The following is a 16,304-nucleotide window of genomic DNA, read 5'->3' as shown; positions in this document are numbered from 1 at the left end:
AGCAGAAAAGGGAAGATGAAGAACTGCTGAATTAGCTAACTTCTGAGAATCTTCACAGTGCCTCTCACATAGAGCAGTTGTGATTTTCTGATGTGTTCAGCCAGCTTTTCTCATTCATTCCACTGTAATGGTGCCCACCCATCTGCAAGTGCAGATGACAAGTCTTTGATAAGAGTGCTCGGGTGAGAATTAAATTTGCTCCCCATTCAGCATCACGTATGAGATCTGTCTCATAAACAAGGCTTCAGTACTTGAAAGCCATTTGAGTTTGTTCTACCATTAACCAGTTGCACATTTTAAAACTGTAAAAGTCACTGCTATAGGAAAGAATGGGTTTCTGTGTTTTGTTTGCAGCTGTAGGTAATACAGTGTACCCACTGAAACGGCTGGAGCTAGGATGGGCCGTGTGTTGTCAAATCCCCCTGCTGCCCATGAGGAAGCTGGAAAAACAAGAACTGTTTGAGCAGGTCCCATAAGAGCTATTTCAGAAACAGTTTATACTATACAGCTGTCTAGCTCTACAGTTTGAAAGGAAACTGAGATGTGCACAATGGCCCCAGTTCATTCTCTGCTATGTAGCAGGATTCTTACCTTTGTTCTGAAAGATAGTCTGAAAGTATGTTTCTTTGAAGGACATAGCATTATTTGCCAATTGTTTTGAAATATGAAGTCCTTACTGTATTTTTTCTATGCTCTTTTAGAAGTGGATTTGCTTTCTGATGTGAGAGTAATGCTGTTAGGACCTCTAGAAATCGTGCAAAAAGGGAAGTACAGATTTACATGTTTAGAAAGCTCTTACCTGCCTCACATTAAGGACAGCGATAGCAAGGCCAAACGGATTGCCACCACTTACACAAACCACGGCAATGTGATCATTGTGGAAATCAGTCCTGAAGGAAGATGCTGAAAGAATTCAGCAGCTTAGAGCTTTCTCCCTGCTGTTCTTCTAGTGATCTCTGCAGTCCTCCTCCACTCCCCTAACCCATTCCCCTCGAGCTCAGAAGAAATGACAGCAGCTGATGTGCAGATAGGAAGCACAGAACAGATTTGCAGACAGAACCGATTTGTGAGCAGAGTGGGAAGGGAGGAATTGCTTCTGGCTTGGGGGAGATTTAATTGCTGTGCCAGGGGAGGGACAGATGCTGGGGTGAAGAGATCCTTGCTGCTTTAAATACTAAGTAGATCATGACAATACTGAAGTGGCTGAGAGATACTTTTAGGTTAACATAGATGCCCAAATGGTCTTTTCTGACCTTAAAATCTGTGAACTGTAGATCATTAAATATGTATTTTAGGAAAGAGAGAAATTAAAAGCTGGGGAGAATCACAGATCATGTATCACAATCTGTTTCTTCATTTCATTTTACAGATTCACTGTATGGTCGTGGTATTAATTATTTATTGATCTCTGCAGAGGACTAGAAATGTTCTGTAGTAGCTTTTGTAAAAGTAGTAAGAACTTAATGGTATCAAAATATGCTGTACCAAATATGGTACTAAATCTTGAGAGAGTAAAGTGAGACCTTTGGTTCTTTTCTGATAATTAAAGGTTTTAATTAAAAGTGTGAGAAGGATTTAATTGCCTCACCATTTCTTGAGTATAAGAAATGTGCTGATGCTCCACCGGTATTTTACATAAGACTTGATGGAAGCTGCTGAGCTCAGTAAATGTAGCTTCATGCTAGTTTAAACTATCAGTAATACTAGTTAGGAAAATAGATTATGTTCATTCAGATGAGATGAGAATCAGAACCATTATTTTTGGACATTATTACATACAGAGAGTAGATGTTACCCACGAACAGATCCATTTAAATTTTGTTACAATACACACCGTTCAGAAATATCTACAGTCAAAATAGGGAATCCTCACAAAACTCCTAGAAAACAAGCCATAGCTGAGAGTCAAAACTGATGAATTGGAAAAATTTTTGTTTGTTTTTAATCAACACATCAAATGAAAATAAATAAATCCCAAGCAGAGGCCAAATGGAGTATTGGAGACATTTCTGCTTCCTTTGCAAACATGTCCAGATTGAGGGAAATTGGCCTCGCTGTGCTGTCCCTCTTTGTTATGAGTAACGTGTAGTAGAGAGTAACAGCTCATTAAAGGTTAGCAATATGCTTGATAAAATTTTCTTTTGTACACAATAAGAGATATTTTGGGCTGTTCTTGTCAATTTTAGCCACCCATTTGTGTTTCCGAGTGCTGATTCCTAATAGGTTTGTGTGTAATAAGTCATGGTGCTGCAGATAAGACATTGTGCCTCTGCTGTGAGAGTATTATGGGAATAATATGTAATTTGGAAAATAAAAATCTTTAATACTAGTTTCACCAGAGAAGAGATCAGAATCTATAAAGAGATCTATCTTAACTCCCATTTATTAACAGGGTGTTTGAAAGTTATAATGATATTGGGAGAAAAATATTAACCTGTAATGAAAAAGATTTCTATCTGCAAAGGGTATCTTGACATTGTTCAGCTTGTGCTCTTCACAAGAACCTTTTTCATGTTGCTTTGAATTGTTAGTAGGGACTGTATTTTAAAATTGGTTTTGAGTACTGTGTAGTCACTTTTGTCCAAATCCACCTGTGTTCATTCTGGTCTGTCCAATTTGCTATAAATAATAGGCAGAGATTAGCAAAGGTAAGCTATTTCTTTTGGGTCATCATTCGCAAAACAAATCACAAGCCCATAGCCTAGATAAAGAGGCATTTAGGAAATTGTCAAGCTAGTTTTATTCCCAGCTTTAATTCTTCAGCATGATGCCACATATAAATGTGTGCCTGATGGATAAAACGGTTACTGTTCACTTGTGTATCAGAGGCCACATTGCTGGCAATGACAGAGTTGTGTATCCTAAAAGAGATTGCTGTCTAAATGCCTGAATTTAGCATTGGCAATATGCCTCGAAGTAGTGACCAAAGTAAAATCCTATCCAGTTTCCCACTTGCCTCTCAGTGATACCAGAGAGCTTTTATGTTGCGATGAACATCTGCACGCCTGGGAATGGCAGCATGGTTGGCTGCAGGTGGAGCGTGTTCAAGTCTCCTGATAGTTTTTCTGCTTCCTTCAAAACAGCATATGCGAGAGGCTGCTGAACGGCGGCAACAGCTGGAGTTGGAGCATGAGCAAGCCTTGGCTGTTCTCAACGCCAAACAGCAGGAAATTGAGCTCCTGCAGAAGGTAAGGGGCGAAAGGGGCAGTCAGGTGAAATAACAAATTGCAGCCACAGAGCGCAGGAATGACACAGATCTCCTGGTTTGAAGGAATTTAAACCACGACCGCCAAACTGGTTCCTGTTCTGGATTGTTCTACATGTATGCTGAAGCCAGGTGTAAGAAGTGGATGTTTACTGGGTGATTGGGCTAACTGATTTATAAAAGTTTATGCCAGTGACAATTAACCTGACCATTATATATAAGTTCTTGTATTTCCAAGGGAGAAAGCCAATACAAATACATATATTTCCTTTGTATTTCCATTGCTTCCCTCTATATTGGGCTCAGGAATATCTGTGCATTCTTTAAATGTCAGGAAGGAATCCACCCTCCTTAATTTCATGATAATCAAAATAAAGAGAATCCACCATTTCCTTGTCAGTTAATCATTCTCACTGACATATTAATGTTTTGTTAGGATTTATTTGGCTTCCTCTTCCAGACACTGGCAATTCTTACTACCTTTCTCCACTAAATTAGATTAAAGTAAATCCTTGTCAAGGTATTTATACATCACAGTTGATCTTTTTCATAAACTAAACAGTTGTTTAAGTACCTCGTTTCCAAGCTCATTCTCTAATTCACAAATCACTTGAAGACATTTTTTTTTTCACACTGCAACTTCTCAGCATTCATTATAATATAAAAAACATGACATTGAGTTTCAATCTTACCAAAGTCACTTAAAGCTGCTATTGTCTCAGTACTAATGTTGATTTTTCCAATTGCTTGACTAGATCAAAAAACAGAAATAATAATGCTAATGATAATTTGGTGGAGAATTGGCATGGAGGGACATTCACAGCAGAATAAAAAGATGTATATAATACAGTTTGCTTGAAATAGAAAGCGTCACTCGACCACATGAAATCTTCCAGTTAATTTTCTTTTAGCCTTTCACAATTAATCTATTTAGGCATATTTCAAAATGCCATTTCTAGTTATATTTAGCTCTTATTATCTGAACTTCCACATAAATTTTGGACTTAAATTTCTTGGCAAAGCAAAGGAGTCAAAGAAAAGTACAGCTTTCCTTCTTGCTAATTTTTTTACATTCTTCTAATAAATCCACATTGCATGGGTCTTTTTGTTACAGATTGGCAACAGGAGACAAATTTCTGCAATACTGTTTTCTCCACTAATTTTTGCTAAGCTGTAGCAAAAAAAAAAAAAAAAAAAAAAGATGTAGTTTTGTAATGCTATAGAATAAGAATGAAGACCAGATTAGTACGCTGGATGGGTAGAAGAGGGAAAGTATTGAAAACACTGAAAAATTTTGGGAGGATGTCTGTATTGTTCACCGTTATACCTTGTAGAGAGATAGCCAAGCTACCTCTGGGCGTGGTAGTAAAGACGAGTGCAGACTGATTTGTCCTTTTTTAGCCTGTAGGCTGCTGGTATCCAACACATCTCCTTTTCAACATTATAATGCAGTGTATATTTTCAGAAAAATAATTTAAATAAATCTATTACCTAAGTAACTCTAATACTTCGCTTCCATCATTAAACAGGAATTGCTGGCTCACGTTTCAACCAGAGCTGACCTCTCACTGCACCTAGTACATGTGTGTTAAATTCTTTCTTCCTTTTTTTTAATTGGAGTAATCTAATTAGTTGAAAAAGTACAGTGAAATAAAAGTAGTAACTCCAGGCAGTAACAGGATGACATTTCACAGCATATCTTGTTACTGTCATAAAGTTGCTGATGAACTACAGGAATGTGCACTTCAAAACAAAGCCAGTTATTGGCACAGCCTGATGCATTTGCTGTCACATTTTGATATTATAAATAAAAATCCCTTGTGTTTTTAATATATCTACAGACTGATCAGATTTTCAGCCTAAAAGGAAGAATATAATATTGTTCCTCAAGGTTTTGTGTTGATAGGGAATCAGATGGTCTTTTCCTCCAAGCAAGCCTAAATACAAGACAGTTTGATGTAAAAGAGAGATAGCTATTGTTGAAGGTTTTCTTATCATTTATCAAGAACTCTTCTGGGTAGATTTTATTAAACTTGTAATGATGGATAACATAAGGCTTTCTATTACCTGACATCATGTGTTTAGTAATGCTCATGGAGCCTGTATTTGATCAGGTCCTAGCAATAAGGCTTACTACTGTAGTACGTGAAGAAAGATGACTGTACTTGCAGGACTGAAGAAGGCTTTATTACCATGCACGACAGTGAAGTATAGCTTGGGTGTATGGTTTTAGTTATGTCTTTACAGCCTCGCCCAGCTTCCGCTGAAACCAATAACAGAGTCTGGTAGCCCTCACAGATGAGGAAAATGAAGTAGCATAGTTGTGTCAGTGTCCATCATGGGAGCATCTGGCCCAATAAATCAGAAAGTCAGTGTGGCATTTCCCTCTGCTAAACTAGAGGGTTTTAAGACTTTCCTCTGATGGAAAATGTATAGAATGTGATTTTTGGGTTACAACGATAAGGATTTAAGAGTCAAAGATAATGCACCACATAGCTATCCAATGGTTAATAAAAAGTTTTGCTTATCGTGGGCAAGCTTCAATAAAGAAGATAGTGAAAATTGAAATGGAAATAAAGTGACGATGACACAAAGTTACTGAGTGATATTTTTTTAAGATTTAAAATTTTCCTGACTAAAATTTGATAACTGATTGATCCCCTCTTTTCTTCTTTGACTCAACTGATTGGACCCTAAACATTGCACTCCTATTTACAGACTACCTTTCTTGTAGTGTTTTGCCTTGAAGTATTTTGTGAGCTCTTTACTTAGAAGATAAATACTGTTTATGCATGTAAAGCATGAGCTTAATTTTCGTGTTTCTTTCTTGTAGCTGGTGTGGTAGGTCTCTACACTATGAACCTCCTGCAATGTAGAATAACAAGCTCATTTTTCAGTTTTAACTTAGAGGGTTTCAGAGATACTTCGATGTGCTCTTGCAATGTGTTGAGCATGCTTGCCTTGGTCCAACAAAATACCAGTGCTATTAAGCTTCACTAAGATTCAGTCTCCTAAAAATAAGCAGCTATTTCAGTGGCTTGGAACCAAAGCACTGTAGTAATATTGGCAGAGCCATCCCTTCAAGACTGTAATTGGCTTTGGATTTGAGGATACAGTATGCTACTTTATGTGGTTAGAGCATATTATATGTGGCATGCCTAATTGATTTATCTTTTACTTTTTTTCTGCTCCCTCTCCCTCCCCCCCCCCTTCTCTCTTTCTCTTTTTCTTATAAAAACAAGGCTCAGGTTGAAGCTAAGAAGGAACATGAAGGAGCAGTTCAGTTACTAGAGGTAAGCAGATATCCTTTGTGTTACCTTTGCTTGTGGAGGTTCCATTCTGAATGTGACAACTTTGCAGTATCATCACTTTTGAAAGTTTCAAGTATGTAGGCAAATAGAGTTTTTTTCCTCTTTTAGTGTAATTGCATCCTTTAAAGACTATAATTCAGTTAGGAGTGCATTAAGCTTAGCTATTGGAAGCGATGTGTATACCTCTGTTTTTCTTTGTATAGAATGGAAATTTTCATACTATTTTTTGTAAAATACTACCAGATATATTAAAAGGACGTGATTACTTGTGAGAATTATTATCATTTAGGCTGGAAATAGAGCTTCAAATACCAATAAATTACCTAAGGTTCCTAATTAAATACTGTCTAGTAAACATAAAGCTACATGCTAAAGAGCCAAAATTTTTAAACCTAATATAAGCACTTGGATACTTTGAAAAACCTTCAAAGGGTGTGGTACAGAGAGAACACTTAATTCTTTTTATAGGAAAATTAGGTCTTTTCGAGGTAGTCTGAACTGGGCATTTGAAAATCAAGGGCACCAGAAACATATTCAAATTTTTAATTTGAAACCCAGAATAATTCTGTTTGGAAGGGACCTCAGGCTATCTGGTCCAACCCCCTGCTCAAAGAAAGGCCCTTTTCAAAATTACTATAGGGTGCTCAAGGCTTTGCCCAGTCCATTTTTAAATATCTCTGGGAATGGAGCTGTGACAACATCTATGGGCAGCCTCTTTCAGTCTTTGAGGACTTTCATTATGAAGAGTATTATTTTTTTATCCTGTTAGAAATTTTCTCTGAAAGCTACCCATGTCCATTGCCTCTAATCCTACTGCTGTTTTATCACCAGCTGTGACCTTTCTTAGTGTTTCCCAGCTATGCTGCAATATGTTTTTAGAATTTGCCAGTGACTCTTGGATTTAGTAAGTAAACACTGTTAAGTAAATTAGGTATTGAGAGATGATTTAGATGATCTGATTTACTAACTTCTAAGGCACTAAATGCCTACACATACTGACATCATTCATAAAGACAACACCAACTATAAAGATATGTTAAAAAAATCTTAGTATTTTCATTAACACTTGCTCATAGCACTTATGACCTGGGCACAGGGCATTACCTGTAAATGCTTTAGTAGGTGTGTTTATGGACTTTGAATCACATTTCAAGCCTTCCTTCAAGTCATTAATCCTAAAGAAAAAAAAATCTAGTAATTTAGTCCCCTGTGCCTAAGGATATAGAATTGTTTGTGTCTTGTGTAGAAATGACAGGAAGAATAGGAGCATATTCTTATTCCCATTCAAAAAACATGAGCTTTTTAGTTGGAATAGGGCAAAGTTTGCAAAACCTTTTGTTTTAGGCTGGAGTGAAATTTTTAGAGATTTTAAACGGAGACTCTTACAGTAATGGGACCTTTATAATGGATACATACAGTTATGGTTAAATTACATATGAAAACACAAAAATCAAAGGAGAATTGAAAGAAATTAATATACTTGAATATCTGCCTGGTGCTGACAAATCCTCTTACTCACTTTGCTGTCTGCTATTTAGAAATGGAGGCTGATCCAGAGTGTTGTGCAAGATAGGACAAATGACCACAACATGTAGCAGGAATTAGAACTCCTGTAAGAAGGTTCCTAAAGCAAGCAATTCAGTTTTCAAAACTAGGCTTAACAGATTCTTTAAGTTCCAGTCATATCGTTTGATGTACTTGGATAAGAAAGTGTCAGAAAATATAGACACACAAGTAAACAGCACACTAACTGCATCCAGATTTCCTTTTCCTCTTTTTTCATGCAAAACAGGTTTTGGCTGATAATTACCAAATGAGATTTTCTGCCTGAGGAAAAGAAAAGGCATTAAATGGTAATTAAATCTTAACATAACATACGTATCATAAAGAACACACAATACTATAGGTTGATTGTAGCAAGTTCACTGTTGATATTTCATTTAGAAATGTGTTTTTAGCAGAAGGTAATTTTTAGTCTTCTTACCTTCTCACAGTAGTTCTGTCTGTGCACTTACTGGTCATGCATTGATGAAAGGTGGTTTTTCTGGCGCATTTTTCGTCTTTAAAAAGACATTAAAGAAGTTATTTGTATCTATAAAAATTATAATATTCCCAAAGAAAGTGTTTTACTCATGGGCTTTCATTATCATCATATAAGATTAAATTATTATTTAATGCCTGGTGGAAAGTATATGATGCAGAAAAAAATAAATAGAAACAAAGCAGGCAAGTGATTATTTACCACCCTCAAGCTAATCAAAATTCCTATTTAGCTTATTTGTCTGCAACCTTTGATTTGCATAATCCCATCAAGTTTTCCTGAGCTTTTGCTTTTTATTCCCACAAGCCTATTAATTTTTAGCATTTTATTTAATCTGCCATTTGCAATTTAAGATCAGCAGTGGTATTGATTTCTGAAGAGTTCTATAGTGTGGATTGCATTACTGCATGTTTTTACATGTGTTAACTGTTCTAATATATTTTGCTTTGAAATGTAAAAAAGTGTTCAAGACTGTTTTTATTTCTTTGTTTATTCCACATCTCTTTGTTTACTGTGTCTTGTTTGGAATTTATTGCTTTGCACTTCATCCAGAACACCTTGGACAGCATGCAGGTATTTTAGGGCATAAATTATCCTTTCCCTGTCCTGAATCCTGCACTTTTCCCTTTAAAATGAGTACGATAGTCCTGCCTAACCTTGCATGAGATGCGTGCTAGAACCATTGTTATGCAAGCATGCTTGGCATTTATTGGCCAAATACCAAATCACCAAAATCAGATAATTTTTTTTTTCTACAAGAGATTAATTTTCAAATGTAGCATGATTTAATGAGAACTCTGATACAGGTTTTGAAAGTTTATTTCTTATGAGCATGCCCAGTAAGAATGGTTTGGTAGTTTATTCAAGATTGTAGCTTTCTGACTGTGTGGATTTGGTCTGAATTCGGATTGTTTCTTTGTTAATACAGAGATAATTTTATGTGATCTTACCACTTGGTGTTCACTTCTTGAGCCACCTACCGAAAGCTGTTGCTGCTACGTAAACTGTTAAACAATGATATGTAGCAGAGTATTTGAGCTAATTACTAGTCTGAATTCAAGCCTGTCCACCTGGAAAGTTGCTCATCATCTTATCTGTCTTGTGTGAACAGTATCTGTCTTTTAATGAAGTCTCCTTCATTTTCCATTTAAGAAGCTGTTCAAGTTTTAGAAATAGCACTATGTATTGTATGAGAAACTTGGTAAGTCCCAAGTGACGTACATTCGATATGGTTTGCAGTAGAGAATGTCTTTTCATACAACCACTGCTATAGGCAGATCCGGTTTTAGGAGATCTGGTAGACTTGGTGCTTTTGTGCCATTGATATTAGGATGGGCAGAACCATGATACAGAATAAAAAATCAGTGCTTCTGAAAGTGTAAGCGCATACCTCGCTCTGCAGTGACATACATGAATACATCAATTTTCTGCAGAGAGGTGAGTCTGGCTGGCTAACAATGAACTAAGCACCTGCCTGACATCAAGAAACAAAAATGGATATGGGGATGCCTCCTGTTAGTACTATCGTGGATCGTATGGCAATTTTTTCTTCATATAGTACCAGCTTTGTGCTCATTTCTAACTCACAACCTTGATTAAAAAAGTAGTAAAGGCATTTTTCTTCTAGGCTTCGTACTGTCATGAGAGAACAAGAAGATTCTAGATACTCAAATGTCAAAGAAGGAATATACTGAAATGCAATTAATTTTGAATTAATAAATAATAATACATTAATATTTTCTCAAAAATATTTTTAAGGCAGCTTTAGCATCTTGCTGGGGTCTGGATTGTGATGTTTATATTTTTTATTTTATGCTAGAGTTTCCATCACTGCATGTAGAAAGGTCAGTATGTATTCTTGAGAGTTGAATAGCTCATCCTTAAACTTTCCATTAGAAAGAGGGGATCTAAAGCCTCAAACTATTTTACTGCTTTGTTCCTTTAACAGCCTTTTAAAATTGTATATAGTTGCCTTAATCATGAAGCAAATTAACAACTAGCAAAGGTTCAAATTTCAGTTGCTCAAAACAACAGTGAAATGATGAAAGACATAAAACAAAAATCAAAGCATTTAATGTTTGTGTAAAACTCCCACAATGTCTCTGTAGCTTATTGTTTTCTGTTTCATAATCAGTCAGATAGATACCCTGAGACTTCTTTAGCAGAACTAAATTAATTTGTGTTGTATGAATACAAAGAAATTACATCCTCGAAATTCACTGCAGCTTTAAGAATGTGTTTGTTACAAAAAAAGGAACAATCAGTACCACCTTCTGTCACAGGAAATCTTTTGTGGTGTTCTGGGGACTGTAAGTGTTTATCTTTAGCTGTGCTAAGATCTTTGTATAGATGGTATGTAATATATGTTGTTTTCTTGATATGTGCATTTTTTCTTGTATGAACTAAGAACATTTTTCTCTTCCAAGAAAAAGAAACTTTAGTACAGTTAAATATATATAATTGATATCCAGACTTCTTTTGTTAGTACATTTGTTTAACTAGGCATATACTGTAAACAGGTTTTTAATGAAGAAAAGTAATGTTTGTTCATCAAAAAGCATCAGATTAGGATATAATGCGTTTGCTTTTCATGTAAGGAGTTTATTACTGCCTCTGTTGAACTACTTTTACTTGCAGCGTTTGGGTCACAGCACATGAGACACAAGTGGTCTCAAATGGCACTCTGGCACATTTCCAGCCCCTACATGAAAATCAGACCTCACTAATGAAATTATCAGGAGCTTGGCTGATTCCTCAGTCTTTGTAACAGGTGTTTATATGCTCTTTCGTAACTCTCTGGGTACTCTAGATTTGTGTTTTTTCTCTTCAGGAATATCTGATAGTGCGTGCGAAGAGATAGGCAGACTGTATAAATGCACATTAACATTTAAATGCATTATATTGAAAACATTACTGTATCCTTAGTTTAGCTGGTACAACGGACATGCAGATTTTGGATAAAAGGGTTTTTTCATGATCTAGTGTCTTCACTACTCTTATATACATTTTGAGTAAAAGTTGGAGAAGTCATGTATTCCCATGCCTTCTGTCATTCCTTTCAGCCAGGGAATCTTTCCATCACCTCATCCATTCTTTTCACATCAGGAATTCATGAATTGTATGTAGGCAAGTTTCCCAAGTCAGCACAGAAGCTTATCATTTAAGTTCTGTTTTGTTAAAGACTGATGCCTCAAAACGAAAACAAAAATGTTTGCCAACAATGACATTTTGGTACTTCGCACAAGCTTACAGACAATCTTCTCTTGGCTGGTGTCTGGATTACTTCTGTGTGGTTTGGCATCTATAGTGAGGAGCATTATTTTTGAAAGGGAATTCAGCCAGTAGCTAGGCCCACATTCTGCATGAACCACTGTGGGGGTTGTATTTTTTGTTTTTGCTGTATTTTAATACATAAATGTTAATCTAGCAATTCAGGAGGCCTCAACTTAATAGCAGAGGATGGGCAAACCTCAGAAATAATCAGTTTTAGTAGAAGTCGGATAAGCACACAAAAGTGAAATTCAGATGTGCGTAGAAGAGGAGCTGTAGGATCTGTTTGCAGGTGTTCTTGGCAGTGACTTTTTTAGCACTGCCAAAAAATATGATGAGGAATTTCCCCTTTCGAAACTGGGGATGAAAGTAGTACTTACCTCAATATTGCAGGGCTACTAAAAGGTTTCATTCTAAATATGGGTGAGAATTTAGAGGGAGAGAAGTGTTATTGTGACATGTTTATCCCAAACAGTTTGCCTATCCTGGTTTCCTGGTACTTTAGAAAAATCTGATGCAGTCACAGCTCGCTCTGATCTCAGTCAAAGGTCTGTGTTATGTCTTGCTTGTGTAGGCCAAGGTCCGAGAGCTAGAGGAGAAATGCCGGACACAGAGCGAACAATTTAACCTCTTGTCCAGAGAACTAGAGAAGTTTCGACAGCAAGCAGGGAAGATTGATCTCCTGAGCAGTAACTCAGTGGCGTCCTCAGATATCCCTGGTTCTCCTGGTAAATCTCTATCCCAGTTAATGAATGGAATAGCCACTTCTATAGGCAAAGGTAAGGACCAGCATTTTATTTGTAGGTATCTCTTCTGCCCTCTAGGTTTTAAGATGCAACTCACTGATGTAAATAGAGTTTGACTGTACAAATGGAGGATAGAATTCACTCCTGTTCCTGCTTTGTGACTTGTTTAAATTTCAGACTAACTCTTAAACGTTCACTGAGGTTGTTCCAGTTTTATTCACGCACTGCTGTGAGCAGAATTCTCGCTAATTGTTGTTGGGTGGAGTGATGAGAAACCCGTGCAGTGTTAAAATGATGCATTCCTTGTGTAAATATCTACTTCTGTTGGAAGAAGAAAGACTGTCTGCATATACAGGCTTTGTTGTAAAACCTTCACTGTTTCAAGGAGAGGAACAGGTCTACTATCTTGTTGAAGTAGCAGTTCATGAGGAAAGAAAGCAGAGACCCACACACTTCATTAGCTAATACATAAAAGAAATTTGTAAATAGAGCTGGGTAGAAAATGGGAAAACTGAACAGAATATTTTGACAAACATGAAAATATTTTTTGTTTAGTTGCATTTGTTCCACACAAAATATGCACTTTGTAAAAACTTGAATGTAAAACATAAAAAAAAATTTTAATGGAATCAAACACTGTCTAAAAAATACAAATTCTGTCAAAAAGTGGTTTTTGTTGGAAAGGAGTTTCATGGGATATATTTTGAAAGAACTGAATAGGGGTAATACCTACAGTTGCTTACTAAACTATGCAAAGGTCTGTTTGCAGTTTTAACTGTGTTTAAAATACTATTTGAACATGTAACTACCAGGTGTTTTACGAACAGAAGTCACAACAAAAATATTGTTGATTTGAGGTTTAAAAGAAATGGAGAATGTAAAGTTTAAAAAAAGAAAAAAATTACATCTGTATTGGTGTTCTTGCACTTACAGTACCTAGTATCTTCAACACAGTATGTGTTTTTCCAAGATCTGTGTTGAACTTCTGCCAGGTTATCTCCTGTTGCCAGAGGCAACTACTGCTCCTCCTAAGTACACAACTTTGTTAACAATTCATTCTTCATCAGAAAATTGCAAAGATCAAGGCAAGAGGTTATTTGAGGACACTTGAAAGTAACTTGCATGTAAATCGCATTTTAGATTGGGTATTATAACTATGTTGTTATCAAGGCTGAGGAGTGTGCTCACCAGCTCAGCATCACCCATGCTAGAATAACTTTAACTAGTTGTTCTGCAAAGGAATGCTTGTCACGCCATTTCCGTTACTTACATATTCCCCTAAAGTTGCTTTAAAATAAGTGTGAAGAGACACTGGAAAAATGAAATAGTCTTGACTTTTTTTTTATTTCATCTTCCTAAGATTCTAGAAAAATTCTGAGGCATAGGGCCTAGAAATCACAAATCATTTCCCTATCATTACAGATGAGCAGTTATTTTCAGTGAAGGGTACTAAAGTCAATGTGAAACCAAGTTAAAAGGAACCAAGGTGACATCCTTCTTTCATTTCACTTCAGTAACTTTGTACTTGGTATGCCTTGGGTTTTTGAACAAAAATTTGAGCTGTTTGCAGTCATGCTCGCTGTGGTGCATATTAGTTTATAGACTTTTCTGGAGCTGCAGGTTTTACCTAAGTGGATATTAAAGTGCACTAAATGGAGAATTCAGAAGGCATTACTTGAAAGACATAAGAATTTAGTACAAATTTCCTTAATACCAACAGGATTAGCTCCTCATGTCTCTAAGGACAGGATTTTCAAAGCAGCAATTACTTTTAAAGGAAAGGTAATTAGGTATTGAAATGTCCTTTAGGCAGCTAGTGAAGGTCCAGGCTGTACCTCTGGAATTGATCTAAATAGGCTCAGTCCTCAAATTAAGATCAACTAAACTTTTTGAGGTCCTTGGTCAAACTCTCCAAACTAACTTATATTTATTATTAAAATACTAATGGAAAGAGCTTTTAAAAAAACCCTCAAAACATAACAAACAGAAGTCTTCCAAGAAATCTTTGACTAAAACCGCAGAAAACACAGCTAGTTCTGTACTGAAGTAATTTAAAGGCCTTGCTCTGTAAACCTTTTCTCATAACCTATTAATTTTTATGCAACTTAGAATTCAGGGCCTGCAGCACTAGTGTATAAACATCAGAAATCCTCAGACAATATTCATTCTCAGTATGAATGCACTGATAACAATAAAGTAATGTTTGAGCAAGTGGGCAGGATTTCTAATTATTTAAATCAACCATTTCGCAATAATGATGGTAATGCTACAGCAAGTTTTTCAAACCAGAAGTGTAATTATTTTTATTATGTGTGAGGAAGAAAGAACACAAGAGGGAACACAAGGACAGCTTTCAAAGCAAAGCAAATGACGGAAATGAGATCAGTTTATGACCAGCTGCTTTGCCTTAATTGGTGATGTTTGAATGTATCAGGAAATGAAATAAACCTAGCCAGAATAGATTAGAACGTAAAAAGTTCACTCTAAACATATAATAATGTTACAATCAGATATAAAAACCTCAAGATTTATTATTCATCAGATAAAAGGCTCATTTAAATGACCTTTCTAGATAATTTAGGTAGTCCATAATGAATCAGCACCTCCAATAAATCAAATGAGGAGTCTAATTGTACTACAAGTATAGCCAGCTTTAATTCTGCTGAGGCATTTAAACTGAGTCTGGTGCTCTTCCTTGCCTTTCCTTGTAAGGGTGTTCAGACTTCCTTAACACATATTTGGGAAAATAAAGGCCATTTTGAGCATATATGGATTTTATGAGACTTTACAAACAAAACCCTTGTGCCTTTCTAAGGTTCTTCTCTAGTGTTTAGAGGGGGAAAAGAGACATTTCTACAATCTGCTGTGTGTTCTTATGAACTGACCTCTTGCATTTTTCATTGTTAACATTTTGTTTTTTCTAGAGTGCAAATATAAAAGGAAAGGTGCGGGGTTTTTTTTCTTAGTTTCTGGTGAGTTAACAAGTTTTAAAACAGTCTTTAGAGGTCTGATTCCTCCACATTGTTGTTCAAGCCCAGGGATATCAGTAAAATTGCCTTAGATGAACAAGAGAACCTAGTTTGAAATTATTTCTTATTTTGGAGGTAAAGTTAGACCAGTTTTTAAATGCAGACATTTTTGTCTGTACTCATGTATTCACAATCTGCAAAAATAGACTTCCTCTATAGAAATGATCAGGAGATTACAGAGATTCAGGAGGTTTCAGGAGGAATGTGCTTCATGCACAGTGTATATCAATTTTGCTTTTTGCAAAGACATTGCTTGATGATGCTTGTGTTTATTTTTTTTTAATCCAGCTGTGACTCTACATACATAGAATCAGCATGAATTTACATATATTATTTAAGCATCTCATGACCTTTTAAAAAAGCCTCCTGTCCAGAATATAGAGAAAATAACTGCTAACCTTGTATGATATGGTTCGCCTGAAAATCTGTTCTTTCCAATTTATTGCATAAATACCTTGAAAATACATAATTTTTAAGCTGCTTTAAAAAATAGACTGCATTGTGGTCCCAGATAAAAGCAGTCCCACAGCATGGGAAGGAGCCTTAGAGCATTAGCTTCTGGTTATTTCACATATTTCACAAAGAGACAGAAGTTGATGGCACCCAGTGCAGATTTTACTGAGCAGGAAGAAGTTCCATTGCACAAGTAGCCAAATGAATAGAGAAACAGAGGACACTGAAGGCGTCAATAAATGCAGTTTG

At 36.1% G+C, this 16,304-nt stretch overlaps 2 protein-coding genes across 13 annotated transcripts in view; both read left to right on the top strand.

The window, feature by feature from the left end:
- The window catches only part of LOC141967594 (uncharacterized), a 111,641-nt gene extending 110,734 nt beyond the window's left edge, over nucleotides 1–907 (top strand). The window contains exon 9 of the mRNA XM_074921549.1: nucleotides 702–907. Within this exon, the coding sequence (XP_074777650.1) occupies nucleotides 702–907 (206 nt within the window). The remainder of the gene's footprint in view (nucleotides 1–701) is intronic.
- Nucleotides 1–16,304, top strand: part of RIMBP2 (RIMS binding protein 2) — a 118,647-nt gene that overhangs the window by 57,047 nt on the left and 45,296 nt on the right. For 6 of the 12 annotated variants that reach the window (XM_074921449.1, XM_074921447.1, XM_074921443.1 and 3 more), the window contains exons 4-7: nucleotides 3,084–3,188; nucleotides 6,448–6,498; nucleotides 9,110–9,130; nucleotides 12,402–12,606. In XM_074921449.1, the coding sequence (XP_074777550.1) occupies nucleotides 3,087–3,188; nucleotides 6,448–6,498; nucleotides 9,110–9,130; nucleotides 12,402–12,606 (379 nt within the window). In that variant the 5' untranslated portion in view covers nucleotides 3,084–3,086. The remainder of the gene's footprint in view (nucleotides 1–3,083; nucleotides 3,189–6,447; nucleotides 6,499–9,109; nucleotides 9,131–12,401; nucleotides 12,607–16,304) is intronic. The other 6 variants (XM_074921440.1, XM_074921450.1, XM_074921446.1 and 3 more) reach the window with 1 other exon arrangement.

This window comes from Athene noctua, chromosome 17 (genome assembly GCF_965140245.1).
Source record: "Athene noctua chromosome 17, bAthNoc1.hap1.1, whole genome shotgun sequence".
Taxonomy (NCBI): domain Eukaryota; kingdom Metazoa; phylum Chordata; class Aves; order Strigiformes; family Strigidae; genus Athene; species Athene noctua.
The sequence above is the reverse complement of the archived record's forward strand: the minus strand, read 5'-3'. Positions and strand labels throughout refer to the sequence as shown.